Consider the following 14,680-nt stretch of genomic DNA (forward strand, 5'->3'; position numbering starts at 1 on the left):
GTTCCTCCCTCCTAATTTTGTGGTAAACTTAAAACTGCTCTAAAAAACAAAGTATTAAAAAAAATTCCAGATGATTTTTGATGCAAGTGGTCTGGGGGCAACACTTTGAGAACTGAGTTTGTATCTTTATGTGTAGCCATAGGTGTAGTCATAACTTAGCTCTTACTGAGTTTGAATTCTGCTGGCTCTAGTAATTACTGGCCACAGGCAGAAACAAGTTGATTAATTTCTGTCTTTCAGATTCCTCTTATGAAACGGATAAAACTAGTACCTGTATTATAAGGCTTTTGAAGATTAAACGAAATAGGTGTGAATACATAAAAGGGTTCTTGGCACACAGTACACCTCGATAATGTTAGTGATGATGGTGATGCCTTCAGTTAAGTAGAAAACACCTACTCTCCACTCATGGGGCAGTTTCTACAATCTTATGTCTGCCTTTTTGATTCATTCCAACAAAATTCTCTGAAGGCTACAGATACCAGGCTCTGTGCCACGTGAAACTAAAGCATAGAATTGTTAAGGAATGCTGTAGGATTTAACATATGCGTTAATGCTTTCCTAATCTCAGCTTGTCAGGTTTTGTGATAAATGTATTAATTCACTTTTTCAAGAGAGATTTTTTTGAATATCTTGATAATTCCTGGGCAAGTTATAATAACAAGATTTACATTGTTTTGAACTTGTTCATTTGTTGTTTTCTATTTATCATTTAACATTATAAGTGTTTCCTTAATGGATTGACCTGTCTTCAGGCAAGGGCCTGTGTCTTTCTGCTCACATTTACCCCTTCCAAACACTGTACTGAGTCATACATCTATTAATTCTTTATTGTTAGTTCCACAAATAATTATTAAATGTGTACTATAATCCCCGTATCTATAGTATATATCTATATATAGTGTGTGTGTTTAGAGAGAGAGAGAGAGTAGATAAAACTTGTTACATGAACTATGGATGAATCAGTTTGTTTCTTTACTATGTTGTGTGTCAGTCTTCTTAGTATACAACCTTTAAACATTCATATGTTACTGTTACCATTTTTTTAAAGAGAACAAAAATTCTCGACTGCTAAACTGAGTTGTAACTATGTCTTTTAGAGACAATTTAATATCTCATGTTCATATATATCTTTGCTTTAAGATATGTGTTTGAATCTCATATTTTATTGTTGGAGTTGTTTTCTACGTAGGAAGGTATCTACTTAACGTCTGATAAAGGACAAAATAGATGCACAGGAAACATATAGCATAATGGACACAACCTCTTTATTGTACCAAGTAGTGAATTATGCAGAATCAATTACAATATAGAGTGAACTGTTCATTCCTCAGCTCTTCAGAGGCCTTGGTTTATTTAATATATTTCAGTATATTCAGCAGGGTCCTGGGTATGTGTAGCACAGCCAGAGAGAAATAACCCTTAAGTACTACTGTTTACCAGTTTTTTCTCCTTCAGGATACCAGAACCATAAATAGGTGGTTCTGTTCACACCAGATCTCTCTCTAAATAACGCTATTCATAGAAATTGATTAATTTGGAGTTTTATGAAGACATACTTTGGATTAACTATGTATTATATATTTATATATATATATAATTCATCATGAATATATGACTATAAAAGGCGTACATTGGGATTTTGGTATGAATCTGTTACCTTATAGAAAGTTTGGTTAACATTAAAAAGAGAAACCATATTTCTTAAAAAATCCCTTCAAGGGCAGTGAAGATAAAATTTATATTCATTGTGGGAAATATATTAAATATATACAATTATAGATGAGTTAATAATCGCTTTAATTTTTATGTAACCTTTTAAAAAGGGTTATAATATTAAAAAGTTATAGCATTTGGATTAAGCAATGTTTTTTCTTGTTCTCATAATAAAAAATTAAGAAGATTTAATATAAAAGATTTAGCAGAACCATGCCCTGCAGTCGTTGCTTAAGCCTTCCTGGATGCCTTTGATGCAACTTGACTGCCCTCTTCAGGCTGCATATGATTATGTTAGAACAATTTACAGTGTTCTTTAAACTTATCATAAAGTTAGGCCTCTAATATTCCTATTAACTACTAAAATAGAAAATATTTTTTTAGTTAACAGTTAAGTGCTTAGAGCATTGTGTTTTTCAACTTTCAATTTCAGGTGGCAATGAGTTCTGAAGTGTGTTAATAAGCACTAGTGATGTCTTACATTGCTTGTTAGTCCAAGCTGACATAAACATATGCAAGAATCCAGTGAATTTGTCATTAGTTTGGATTCCTCTGTTACCTGTTAAGAATTAAGTTGGAATATGAGGGGATAAGGGATAGTGGAGTTAAGCTTAGAGAACAGGGTCTGTGTCATCGGAGTTCATTCCTTCTAATGAGTCGTTTGTACTCTGAACAGATATCATTAACATTGAAATGCATATTTCTCAGGCTCGTTGAATTATTTCTAGTGACAAACAGATCTGTTCACTGATCCTATTGCTACTGGATTACAGCTAATAGAGGAAAGCCCCCATTTACCTTGTCAGTATTAAATTTTCTCTAACTATTGTATTTGTGTTGAGAAAATGTAATTTGCTTGGCTCTTCTAAAATTCTCTGTTCTCACTAGATATATTTGTAAGTAGAAGCAACTTGTTTAGAAAAATTTTTGGTTGCTTTGGCGCTCTAGACTCCAAAAGAGAATATGTAAGAAATAGGTCATATCTTCATTTATACACTATTTTAATAGCCTCATATATTTTCTCAACTAGACCATTATACTAACAGTCTAAGTGGTTTCCAAACATTTGTTTTCTCTTCCTCCAATATATTATGCACACAGTTGCCAGATACAACTTTCTTAATTAGTATTTTGCATAATCTACTACTTTCAGAACACTCGTAGTTGTTCACTGTTCACAGAATAAAGACAAAGTCCTATTCGTCTTTCAACTGGAAGAGAGTTTCCAGTCTCTCTTTCTCTATTGTCTGACATGAAGCTTATATTCTATTATTTGAACATGTAATACACATTTCAGACTGGGTAGTCTTTGTTTATACTGCTCTATTTCCTTAATATTCTCTTCCTGTCCTTTCTTGTTTGTTATAATTTTAGGCCTTCCATTCTTTTCCGAATATTTTCACGTTCACCCTTTGTCCAGCTTCTCCCTCTGTGATCTCGTTTTTCTCTATATGCTACATAGCACCTACAATCGGCATTCTTTTTTTAATGTATATGTATCTTTTTTATGTATTGGTCTTTGTCTATTCCCTTCTCTAACAAGCTTATTAAATGTGGAAACTGTGAGAGGTGCCTCTTTATTATTGCAGCACTTATTAAAATGCTGAATAAATATCACTGATGACTAAGATCTAGGTTCTATATTTGCATATGATATTTACATTATGAACATGATGTTAGACAATGATTTAATCATTATAACCTTTCAAGTCATGACCACTCTTCCTTTGACAAATAGCATAAATTTGTGCTGGTACATAGATTTAAAATGTTTCTTTTTTTCTTCCCAAGACCATTAGTAGAGTAATGCAAATGGGCCTTAAAAGAGACAATTAACCTGTGACGTAAATCTGACGTGGTGGGCTTTTAGTCAGATTCTCCAGAATTCGGAATGTCTAATGCAGTGATATTTAGTTTTAGGGTATACATATATGCGTATATTGACTGTTTAGGAAAGTATGTTATTCGTCATCACCATCATCAAACTTTTATTAAATGCCTGTTCTATACTAGGTCCTAGCCATTGAACAGTCAATGCCTAAATATAATATGCATAAATGGAACAGATAAATGCATAAAATAAATAGTGCTGCACAGTAGCTGAAAATTTCCATTTCAGGCAGTTGTAGATATAGAGATTTGTAGTGTAGGTTAGAGATTTGAAGTGACTTCTGAAGGAGAGGCAGTTTTTGAGCAAGCTTTGGAAAGGAGGACAGTGTAAGCAAAGGATGTAATGCTTTCATGCTTAAACAATGCACACGGGATGTCATAGAACAGAGAAAGCCTTTAAATATGGTATGATCATGTGGACATAGATTATAGATAGAAGTTGTGGCCAGGGTATGGAGGATCTCGTCTTCTATTTTGCCCCTTGTCTTCATTATATAGGCGGTGGGAAACTTTTTAGACTTTGGAACAGAGGATAGAATCTACAATTGATTATTGGAAAATTAAACTGGAAAAGTGGAGTGATGTGGAATGCAGAGTTTGAAAGCAAAATGGGTGCATCCTGTTGGACTCCTCAGTACTCTTCAGCACATTTTCTTGTTTTATTTTCTTCAAAGTACTTAAGACCATCTGAAATGTGTGTTTGCTTGTATGAGGCTTCTTTTTCTCGCTAGGATGCATTCTCCTTGAGATCAGGGAGATCAATTACCTGACACCTTGTTGGCACTGTATATATTTGTGGAGTGAATTAATGAGCACATGAATGTATGCTTAGTAGATTCTGTAGGTCTGAGCTAGGTTATAACATTCTGAGAGAAAGAAATTCAACATTATCCATGTCTTATGTCATTCGCTAAGATGCTATACACAGATGTTGAATACTAATATTTGATTGTTTTCTTCCTGCATGTTTTTCAGAATGAAGCATTTTCATTTCTTGGAATATTATCACAAGAATGCCAGCTTTTGCTGATTTGCTATTTCCTTGTTTCATTTTAAAAGTTAAAATGGTTTTATTTGGTAAAATGTTCGTTTGTGTAAAAATACACTGTTTTCTTAATTGTAATACCATCCTTTTAGTGTCCTTTTTTTTTTTATTTAAAGATTTTATTTTTTTCCTTTTTCTCCCCAAAGCCCCCTGGTACATAGTTGTATATTCTTCATTGTGCGTCCTTCTAGTTGTGGCATGTGGGATGCTGCCTCAGCATGGCTTGATGAGCAGTGCCATGTCCGCGCCCAGGACTCGAACCAACGAAACACTGGGCTGCCTGCAGTGGAGCACGTGAACTTAACCACTCAGCCATGGGGCCAGCCCCCTTTTAGTGATCTTTTTAAAGGTATTATTGGTCTCTTAAGGTTGATTAGTATGCAGAGATGTTCAGACCTACTTAATTGTCAGTGCCAATTCATTGTGTATACATTTTTTCTTTGAAAACCAATGGTGAAAACTTACCAGTTATGTTATATTCCGTATGACGACAATCAAATCAGATTTTAGGGCTCATATTGGTTTTAACTCTGTTATTATTGTAGGATTGGAAGAGGAGCAGGAGGCACTGTTTTAAATAGATGAGGGAGAGCACAAGCTTTGTATTCTGTGTGTGTATTCCTCTAATAAACAGAGAGCATGTTCTCATGTATATCAGAGCTTCATTGTGCCAGCATCTTAAGTTCTTTCCCTCTTTAGGCCTTTGTACTTGCTCTTCCTGCTACCTGAAATATTTATTCTCTAGCTCTTTTCAATGATGACTTTTTCTCATCATTGGGATTTGAGCTTTGTGTCACTTCATCTGAGAAGTGTCACTTCATCTAAGTGGATCCTGCACTATTTTCTGTAATACCACTCCATGAATTTTTTTCTTAGTGTATATCTTAGCTTTTAATTATTTTTATTTATTTATTTGGTTGATTATCAGATGTCTCCACTAAAACATCAACTCCATGAGAGCAGAGACCTTGGAGCTCCCTTCTTGCTGTTAGGCGCTCAATAAATAGTTTTTCAGTGAATTATAATGAATTAAATCTTATTTAACCACCAAAACTTTAAAAGTTTGTAACCATTTTCATTGAACATAGTCTAAAAATATACTATGTAGTTTTCTGCCTACTGAGCACAATGCAGTCTTAGGCTGATCATTACAATCATCAGTTTTTTGTACTATGCTCTAATAAAACGATGCCCTAAGGTCTTGTACTTTATGCTAAATAACCTCTGATTATAGCCCTGTTCATATTTAGCCCTCTTAAATATATATTTAATCACAGCAATATTTTGTGCTCTTTCTTAATGAGAAAAAGGGCCTGAAATGAACAGCTGTGGTCCTTGCACTCACCTGTCTGCAGACTTGGCCACAGGCAATCACTGTTACACATTCCTTTGTGATTTCTTCTTCTGGTGGTGGTTTTCATATCTCTAATGTTACTCTTTTTTTTTTTTTTTTTTGAGGAAAATTAGCCCTGAGCTAACATCTGCTGCCAGTCCTCCTCTTTTTGCTGAGGAAGACTGGCCCTGAGCTAACATCTGCCCATCTTCCTCTACTTTATACGTGGGATGTCTGCCACAGCATAGCTTGTCAGGTGGTGTCATGTCTGCACCCGGGATCCAAACCGGCAAACCACAGGCCACCAAAGCAGAACGTGCGAATTTAACCACTGGGCCACTGGGATGGCCCCTAAATGTTATTCTTATAACAATAGTTCTTACAGTAGACTTGATCATTACACTTCTTGCTATGATAGGTGAAGATTTAACTCATTTCACTCCTTATCATTTTAATGGCTTTCTATTTCTTCTTCTATTTTAACAGTAAATGGCATCCTTCCATTACTTGTCCATTAACTATAGATATCTCTTGATTCCCTAATCTGTAACATGAAGATTAGCAAGTGCACCCTTTCCTGTCACCTCTTCTCCTTCCATTTTACCTACCAGTCCTGTTACCTGTACTTTCATAGTCATGGTTGATAGTTGATAGCAGTTACATTCTCTACTGTAACCGTAATTACAGCTGTGTTCTGTTTATAGGTTGATTTAGAAAGTTGAAGGATAAAGAGCATTTATATTATTATTTCTGCATAGACAGCATCGACTGCAAAGTAGTAGGTTATGATTATGGTTGCTTTTCTACAGTGTTATTGTTTATGACTGCTGCCCCACTCAAAAGAAAGTGTTCAAAATAATTAACCTTTCTCATCACCAATTAATCAAATTATGATACATTTTAATTTGTTTCTTACAGACCTTTTATATTTATTTTGCTGTCATTTTTTTCCTGTTGTGGGACCAAATATTTTTTCTTACTGTGGCATTAATATCTTTCAACTCTTTCTGAATCTAATGATTGCTTAGAATCTCTTCTCTTCATCTGGAAGTCCAATTCCTCTTCTGAATTGTTCGCATAGCTTCATAGTTGGATCGCTGCTTTCTCACACATCTTCTCCCCTTCCTCCCTTGTCGTATTGCTAGTTCTCTTTTCCTTTCTTAGAGTGCTTCTATCAGTCTCAGTTTTTCTCATTTGTTCATTTATATTACCCTTCTATCAATTGTATCCTAAGGTAATTTCACATTCCTTACATTCCTGAGAACATGTTTATTTCAAACTTGATTGTTTGGCTTGAAATAGAATTCTAGATTGAAAATCACGGTGCCCTCAAAGCTGAAGGAATCGTTCCATTATCTGCCAGTGTCTAGTGTCGCTGATGACCAGTCCAGTCCCACTCTCATTTGCCCTTGTCACATAATTTTTTTTCCTCTGAAAACTTTTAGGATCTTCTTTTTATCTATAATGCTCTCAAATATCACAGTATGTCTCGGTGTTAGTCTTTTCTTGTTCCTCTTATTGAGAACCTGGGAAATAATTTAAATTTGAAGACTTAATCTCCTTTAATTGTATTATGTCTCCAGAAATATTTCCTCCATTTTCTCTCTCTTCTCTTTCTGGGACTCCCCTGTTTGAAAGTTGGATTTGTTGGATTATATCTCTAGGTCCCTTTCTCCTCTCTCCCCCTCAATATATTCCACCCATGTCTTTCATATTCTATGAATTTTAACTCTGTCTTCTAATGTTGGTGTTTAATTTGAGCAATCATATTTTAAATTTATAAGTGCTCTTTTACTTTCTTTGTTCCTTTTTTATATGATCTTGGGGTTTTTTTTCCTTCTTCTCGCCAAACCCCCCAGTACATAGTTGTATATTTTGTGGGTCCTTCTAGTTGTGGCATGTGGGATGCCACCTCAGCGTGTCCTGATGAGCGGTGCCACATCCATTCCCAGGATCCGAACTGGTGAAACCCTGGGCCGCTGAATCAGAGCACTGAACTTAACCACTCGGCCCCAGGGCTGGCCCCTAATATTGTTCTTTTTTGGTGAATGCTATTGGGAGAAGCAGTCTGCCCTGGGCCATGAGCATCTCTGCATGCCCTTTGTCCAGAAGGCAAACGCCTGACTGCTCTTTACCTGGGCAGTTTTGCAGGGATATGTGTGCAGTGACAAGCCTCAAGGAACGAAATGATGTCTCCCACTGAACAAAGCACAGGCTTGTTATCACTTCCTATAAAAACAGTAAGTGCCTCAAACTCAGTGTTCCTCTCCTGTGACACAGTCATCGGCGTGTGCTAGCATCCACGAAGGAACCTTTGTTTCACTCCATGAGACCTGGGAGCATGGGAAACTGATGCAAACAAACATGAAGTAGTAAAGTGCTTTGTCTCTGACCCAGGAGTCCCATGTTTTCTGCCAGCATTTTTTATTTTTATTGACCTAACATTGGTTTATGACATTGTATAAATTTCAGGTGTATATCATTATATTTTGATTTCTGTGTAGATTACATCACGTTCACCGCCCAAAGATTAATTACCATCCATCACCACACACATGAGCCTAATCACCTCTTCTGCCCTCCTCTGTCCCACCTCTCCCTCTGGTAACCACCAATCCAACCTCTGTCTGCCAGTATTTGTGAAACAGTACCAGCTAGCTTATTAGCTTGTATATAAGATAAAATCTTAGGCCCTGCACAGTTCTTGACAAATACAATATCTTCTCTGACTTTTTCTATGTATATTCAAGTTTCTTTTTAATGTTTTTGATACTTCTTTGAACTGTCTTTTTCTTCCAGAGTCTGTTTTGTTTGGGAGTTTTTTTTTTAAATCATGTCAGGTTTTGCTCAGATATATGGTGAATTTTTTTTTTTTTTTTAAAGATTTTATTTTTTCCTTTTTCTCCCCAAAGCCCCCCGGTACATAGTTGTGTATTCTTCGTTGTGGGTTCTTCTAGTTGTGGCATGTGGGACGCTGCCTCAGCGTGGTCTGGTGAGCAGTGTCATGTCCGCGCCCAGGATTCGAACCAACGAAACACTGGGCCGCCTGCAGCGGAGCGCGCGAACTTAACCACTCTGCCACGGGGCCAGCCCCTATGGTGAATTTTTTTTGATAGATCAGTCATTAAACAATAGAAGACTAATACTGGGACTGGTTGGGAGTGGGGCAGAAGGTTGGTCTGCTATTCTATACAAAGAAATTTAATTGTGACCTCTATTTTTAGCTCCATTTCTTATGTCCAGGCTCTGCTGCTTCTTAATCCAGTATTTTTCTTAATGTTTTCCTGCACTGCAATCTCCTTTGAGATTATAGCTTCCTTCATCAAAACTTTTCCACTAGCTTTCTGTTTTCCGGATATTTCTTGAAATCGCTTATCTGCTGCTGATTCTACTCCAAGTCTTTTTGTTAGTGTAAGATTATACCTTTTTATCTCTTTAGTTCCGTTTTTGGGAGAGGGAGGAGATAAACTCCTGTGAATAGTCAACTATACGGAAGAAGAAAACTCCCCTTTTTTTTTAATGTTTTAGCAATCACTTGCTTCTTGTTTCTACAGCTGTACCTACATGCTTCTAGCAATGCCATTTCTCTGTTTTTACTCCATCCCTACACCTAAATATAAAGCTTTAGTATCGGGAAAATCAACAAAATGTTTAATAAAAATGAATTTAAAATAGGAGTTAAATGTGCTCATAAGAGGGGGGCTTATTTGCGGCATTTAGTTTAGCTACTCAGAGAAATTTTTGCTTACTTTTAGGTTTGAGTGTAAATGCATTTTTAGATAAATGAATATATAAAGATGTAGCATAACTGTGTTTACTATTTTAGAATGTATATCCTCATGAGTTTTGTTTCTATTAAACCTAATATTCTTAAAAATTGCTCTGTCTTTTACTAAAAATCATCAGAAGATTTATATGTATAGATGTCACAAATTGATTTAATCCCGTAGAAGAAGCATTGTCAGTCATTTAAAGGGCCACACCAGGCTTTTGGCCCATACAGTTTCTGTTAGACTACTCAACTCTCTTGATACAGCACAATAGCAGCCCCAAGCAATATGTAAATGAATCAGTGAGGCCGTGTTGCAGTAAACCTTTATTTATGAAAAATAAAATTTAAATTTTAGATAATTTTCACTTGTCAAGGACATTCTTTTTATTTTTTTACAACCATTTAAAAATATAAAATCAATTCTTAGCTTGCAGTTTGTACAAAAACTGGCCAACCCTTGCCCTAGAATTACCTGTTTTAGTAGCTTTGTTAATGCTTGAATACTGATATCTTTCTACTCTGCCCCTTATCTTTATCAGGCAAGCTAATGAAGAATATCAAATCCTAGCTAACTCCTGGCGCTATTCATCCGCTTTCTGTAACAAACTCTTCTTCAGTATGGTGGACTATGATGAGGGGTCAGATGTTTTTCAACAGGTAAAAGAGTTACATTTTATTTTGCTAATATATTTGAATAGCTGGTTATAGTTGATACATTTTTGTTTTCCAGATAAGCGTGCAATTCATTGAATAAGTTAGTAAATACAATAGTTATAATAAATTCTGTAATATGATTAAAATCATTTCAGCTAATGTTATCTTTATCATTGCACAGTTTTCTCCATTAGTGAGTACAGTAAGCACATTTTAACTTGCATTGTAGAGGAAATGTGTTTTTCAGCATATAGTGGCAGTTTACATGCATTAACTTTATTTTGATATTTAACTGTATTGGACTTTGGTGTTTTGCACAAATTTATGAAATTTTATATAAAATTCAATGTAAGTTTTACTTAACCTTTGTGTCTTCCAATGTGGCAGGTATAGAAAATTTTATATGTAAAGTATTAAATATTTAAAAGTGTTTGTTCTGTTAGGGACCGAGTTGTGGCCCTCCTAAATTCATGTGTTGAAGCCACTACCCCCAGTGTGACTGTATTTGGAGATAGGGCCTTCAAGGATGTAATTAAAGTTAAATGAGGTCGTAAGGATGGGGCCCTGATCCAATAGGACTGGTGTCCTCATAAGGCAAAGAGACACCAGGAGCATATGTGCACAAGAAAAAGCCGCATAAGGACACTGCAAAAAGATGGCTGTCTGCAAACCAGGAAGAGAGATCTCACCAGAACCAGTCCTGGCACTTTGATCTTGGACTGCCAGCTTCCAGAACTGTGAGAAAATCAATTTGTATTGTTTTAGCCACCCAGTCTGTGGTGTTGTTACAGCGACCCAAGCAGACTAGTACATTCAATTGTACACAGTCTTCTCCATAGAGCAAGGTATTGAATGGTGGTGTAAGGATGTTAGTTGTCATCACTTTTGTCATGGTTGTGTCATCATCATTGCTAACATTGAATCCTTATGTTCCAAGCACTCTCCCAAGTGCTTCATGTGTATTCTTTCATTTAGCTTCGCAAATACTGTTATCTCCATTTCTCAGATGAGGAAATTAAGGTATGGAGAGGTTAAGTTGCCTGTCCACGTGTACAAATTTAGTGTAAAAGGGAGCTAAAATTTGAGCTCAGCAGTTGGCTCCCAGAGCTCTAGCTCTTAATCCTGCTGTTATCTTGCAGTTATTATTTTTTTATGTTTATCCCTACTTGATCAGTGCCTCTCAAATATAAAACTTACTGCAGTACCCAGAACTGATTAGTCTGGGTATCTTGGTCTATTTTATTTTTCTCACATATTTCTCTCTTTGGCATAATGTTTTACCAGGTCATGGAAAAGCATTTAGTTCTGTAAAGAATCTAGCTCACTAGTTATAAATGGGTCATTACTGAGTATTTTTGCTTATTTGCTTCCAGATTGATTATTCATTCGTCTTTGCCAGTTTCTATTGAATAAGATAAATTCTCTCCTTTTGCCTTCAGTCCCCTTTACCCTTCGTCTTCCCTATTAGTATTCCTCACTTATTTCTTCCCCCATAAATTTATTTTGCCTTGTGGGATGTTTCTTTTTGTTCACCTAGTCAGCAGATAGTGCTGAGCAGTGAGTTGGTGAGAAACACAAATAGTTCTTCCCCGTAAGAAGCTTACAGACTAGGGAGCTAATAATAATAGTAATAATAGTATAATAAAAAAGAAAAACACATACATAAATATGTAATTTCAAATAACCTTATAAAGGAAAATTATAGGACTGTAAGAACCAGTATTATTTCGTGTAGTTTCTAGGTCTCTACAGACTCTCGGGAGGACTGGCCTTAGAGATCATCAGAGGAAGTTCAGTTCCTCACATCCTTGAGGCCTCTCTGCCATGTTAGGAAATACTCATCCAGGTCCAAGCTGTCTGCTAGAGCAGAGGCTTCGAGCCCCAACATCTCCGCTGCTGGGCCTGTACACTCAACGCAGCCACTGACTTGGATTAGTTTCCTTTCGTTTGGGGATCTTTGTTTAGGTACATACTTAGTATATTAAACACATTCATTCTTCACTTGCATAATTCAATATGCTTATTTTTATTAAAACAAAGCCTTTCTTGGTCTTTTTTAAAAACAATAAATATTTAATGGAAACACTCATATTTCAGTTTTCTCCTAACTACTATATAAGAAATAAAATCAAGAAGATACCATGAACACCATGCACCCGACCGTGACTGTTGGTCTCCTTGTTGAGGAAACAGTGTGGTGGGGGTGGGCACTACAGCAAATGGGGAGGGCGAGTTGACTTCAGTGAGAGATACAGTTCGACTCAAGCCCTTGTGAAGAAATGCAGGCTACGTATAGCTAGATCTGTTTTTTCAAGAAGAGACCCAAATAGGAATTTTTATGTGAACTTTCTCCACCTTTAAAATGTTGGCAGCAATTCAGATTAAAAAAACAAAACTGTGGGACAGACTCATCCTACTTTTGTGCTGCATATTGACTATAAGCTGCCAGTATATGACCATATAGATATATTGTTAGATATCATCACTGAATTCTTTTATATACTTTAAACATAATTTATTTTTTTTTAAGTTTGGCATAGATATGAGAGTTGAAGTCCAGATTGTTTTTAATTGAAAAATTTTCTCAAGTTAATTTTGATTCAGCAGAATTCCAAATATAGAAATACTTTGTCTTTTCTAAAACCTAGCCCCTGGCTTAGCAATGAGTTTTCATTTTAAAATTCAAAAATGCATAACAGTTATAGCAGTTAATGATTTTTATGGAGAATTATAATACACAAAAATAGGAAAGTATATATTTTGCTTTATTTGGGAACTACTAAAAGATTTTTAATGCTTATGTTTCCTTTCTCACTAACTATTGAATCATATTTTGTTGACGTACTTATTCTAAATTGATATTTTAAAGCACTGTACTGCCTGAAGATAATGTTAATAACAAGTGTAGAGACTTGGTAATTCCTGGCTTGTTGGGGACTTGTTGGGAAAGTAACTTAAATTATATGTGATTCCCGTGTGATGGCTGATCCTGAAGGTCAGATGACAGGCCAACCAGTTAATGAATGTGGTGTGTTAGAAGGAGCCCTGGACTAGAAATCAGATCTGTGTTGTACCTGCTTTGTGGAGCCTTTGGAAATTTGTGCATTTTAATTAAGATGAAAACTTTGAATTATATGAGTTGTTTTAACTTTAAAATTCTAGCATGTTAAACCTTAGTAGGAATTTTCTGATTGTTCAAATGCAGGGAGTTCCTCCACTGTAATTTTATAGTTACATGTTAGCTGTAGTTATCTCTTGTGCATCCATCAGGGAAACAGACGTGAACAAAGTCTGGAGTGGGAAAAAGCACAGAGAAGAAGGGAACTGGTGACTGTGTGTTTTGTTCAACTTAACCAACATTACTAAATGTCCATAACATGCAAACCCACTGCTGGTACTGCTGGATCTTTACCTTGATGTCACCTGTGATCTAATGTGTGTCTTCATTTGATTTGATTTTGCTTTTCATTCTCATTTTTGGGAAATGCTAAACTGTATGGCAAGTCAGGGTCAAAAATCTCTTGGCCTTTCATTTGAGGTATTTTTCATAATTCCTGGGCAGCAAGGAGTTTATCTATAGCACTTTGGCAGTTCCTCAATGCAAGTTAACTAACACTTGTTTTTAGATGTCATATTGTTAATAAACACCATTTATACTAGGGTAGTATTCTCTTCAGTACACTTTTCAAATGCAATTACCTTTAGAAAGTAATTGTGAGATATAACCATTTTAAGACAGTTGAATTACTAGATTGAACAGAACAAGACTGTGATTGTGGGTTTCTCCTACAGTTTGGTAAATTCAAATTTAGAGCAAAAATGTTGGCTTCTATTATGGTCATCATTTTAAAAAAGTCTTTGCATTTTTAGTAGAGCATTCAGTCTACTTATAATTTGTTTGAAATTAATTCCATAATATATTTATATTTTCATGAAATACCAGTTCTTTTTCTTTAATAACTGCTTAAGAAGAGAAATAGTCCATATACAGCCAAATTACAGTATTTCTATACTTCATTCTTTACAAATATTTCAATATTTCACTTCATTGTTTAATTACAGAATTCTAGAAAGAAAGAGAATGAAATGGCTGATAAAATACAGACGATGCAGCTGAGAATATGAATGATGTATGTTGAATGTGAAGCTTCAGAGAACTTAGCCAAATTCACAAGTTCTTTTTCGTTCAACAGTGCATTAGGATGAATAAAAACAGTGATTAAGCTCTGGAAAGCCACTTGGATTTTCATAATAAATGCTGTCTTTCCAA

At 35.6% G+C, this 14,680-nt stretch overlaps 1 protein-coding gene across 6 annotated transcripts in view; it reads left to right on the plus strand.

Annotated features, from left to right (window-relative positions):
• The window catches only part of TUSC3 (tumor suppressor candidate 3), a 223,779-nt gene that overhangs the window by 103,417 nt on the left and 105,682 nt on the right, over nt 1-14,680 (plus strand). For all 6 annotated transcript variants that reach the window (XR_011534289.1, XR_011534290.1, XM_070598600.1 and 3 more), the window contains one exon: nt 10,296-10,413. Coding sequence is in view for 4 of the 6 variants with exons in the window: in XM_070598600.1 (XP_070454701.1) it covers nt 10,296-10,413 (118 nt within the window). In the remaining 2 variants the exon portion in view is untranslated. The remainder of the gene's footprint in view (nt 1-10,295; nt 10,414-14,680) is intronic.

This window comes from Equus przewalskii, chromosome 28 (assembly GCF_037783145.1).
Source record: "Equus przewalskii isolate Varuska chromosome 28, EquPr2, whole genome shotgun sequence".
NCBI lineage: Eukaryota > Metazoa > Chordata > Mammalia > Perissodactyla > Equidae > Equus > Equus przewalskii.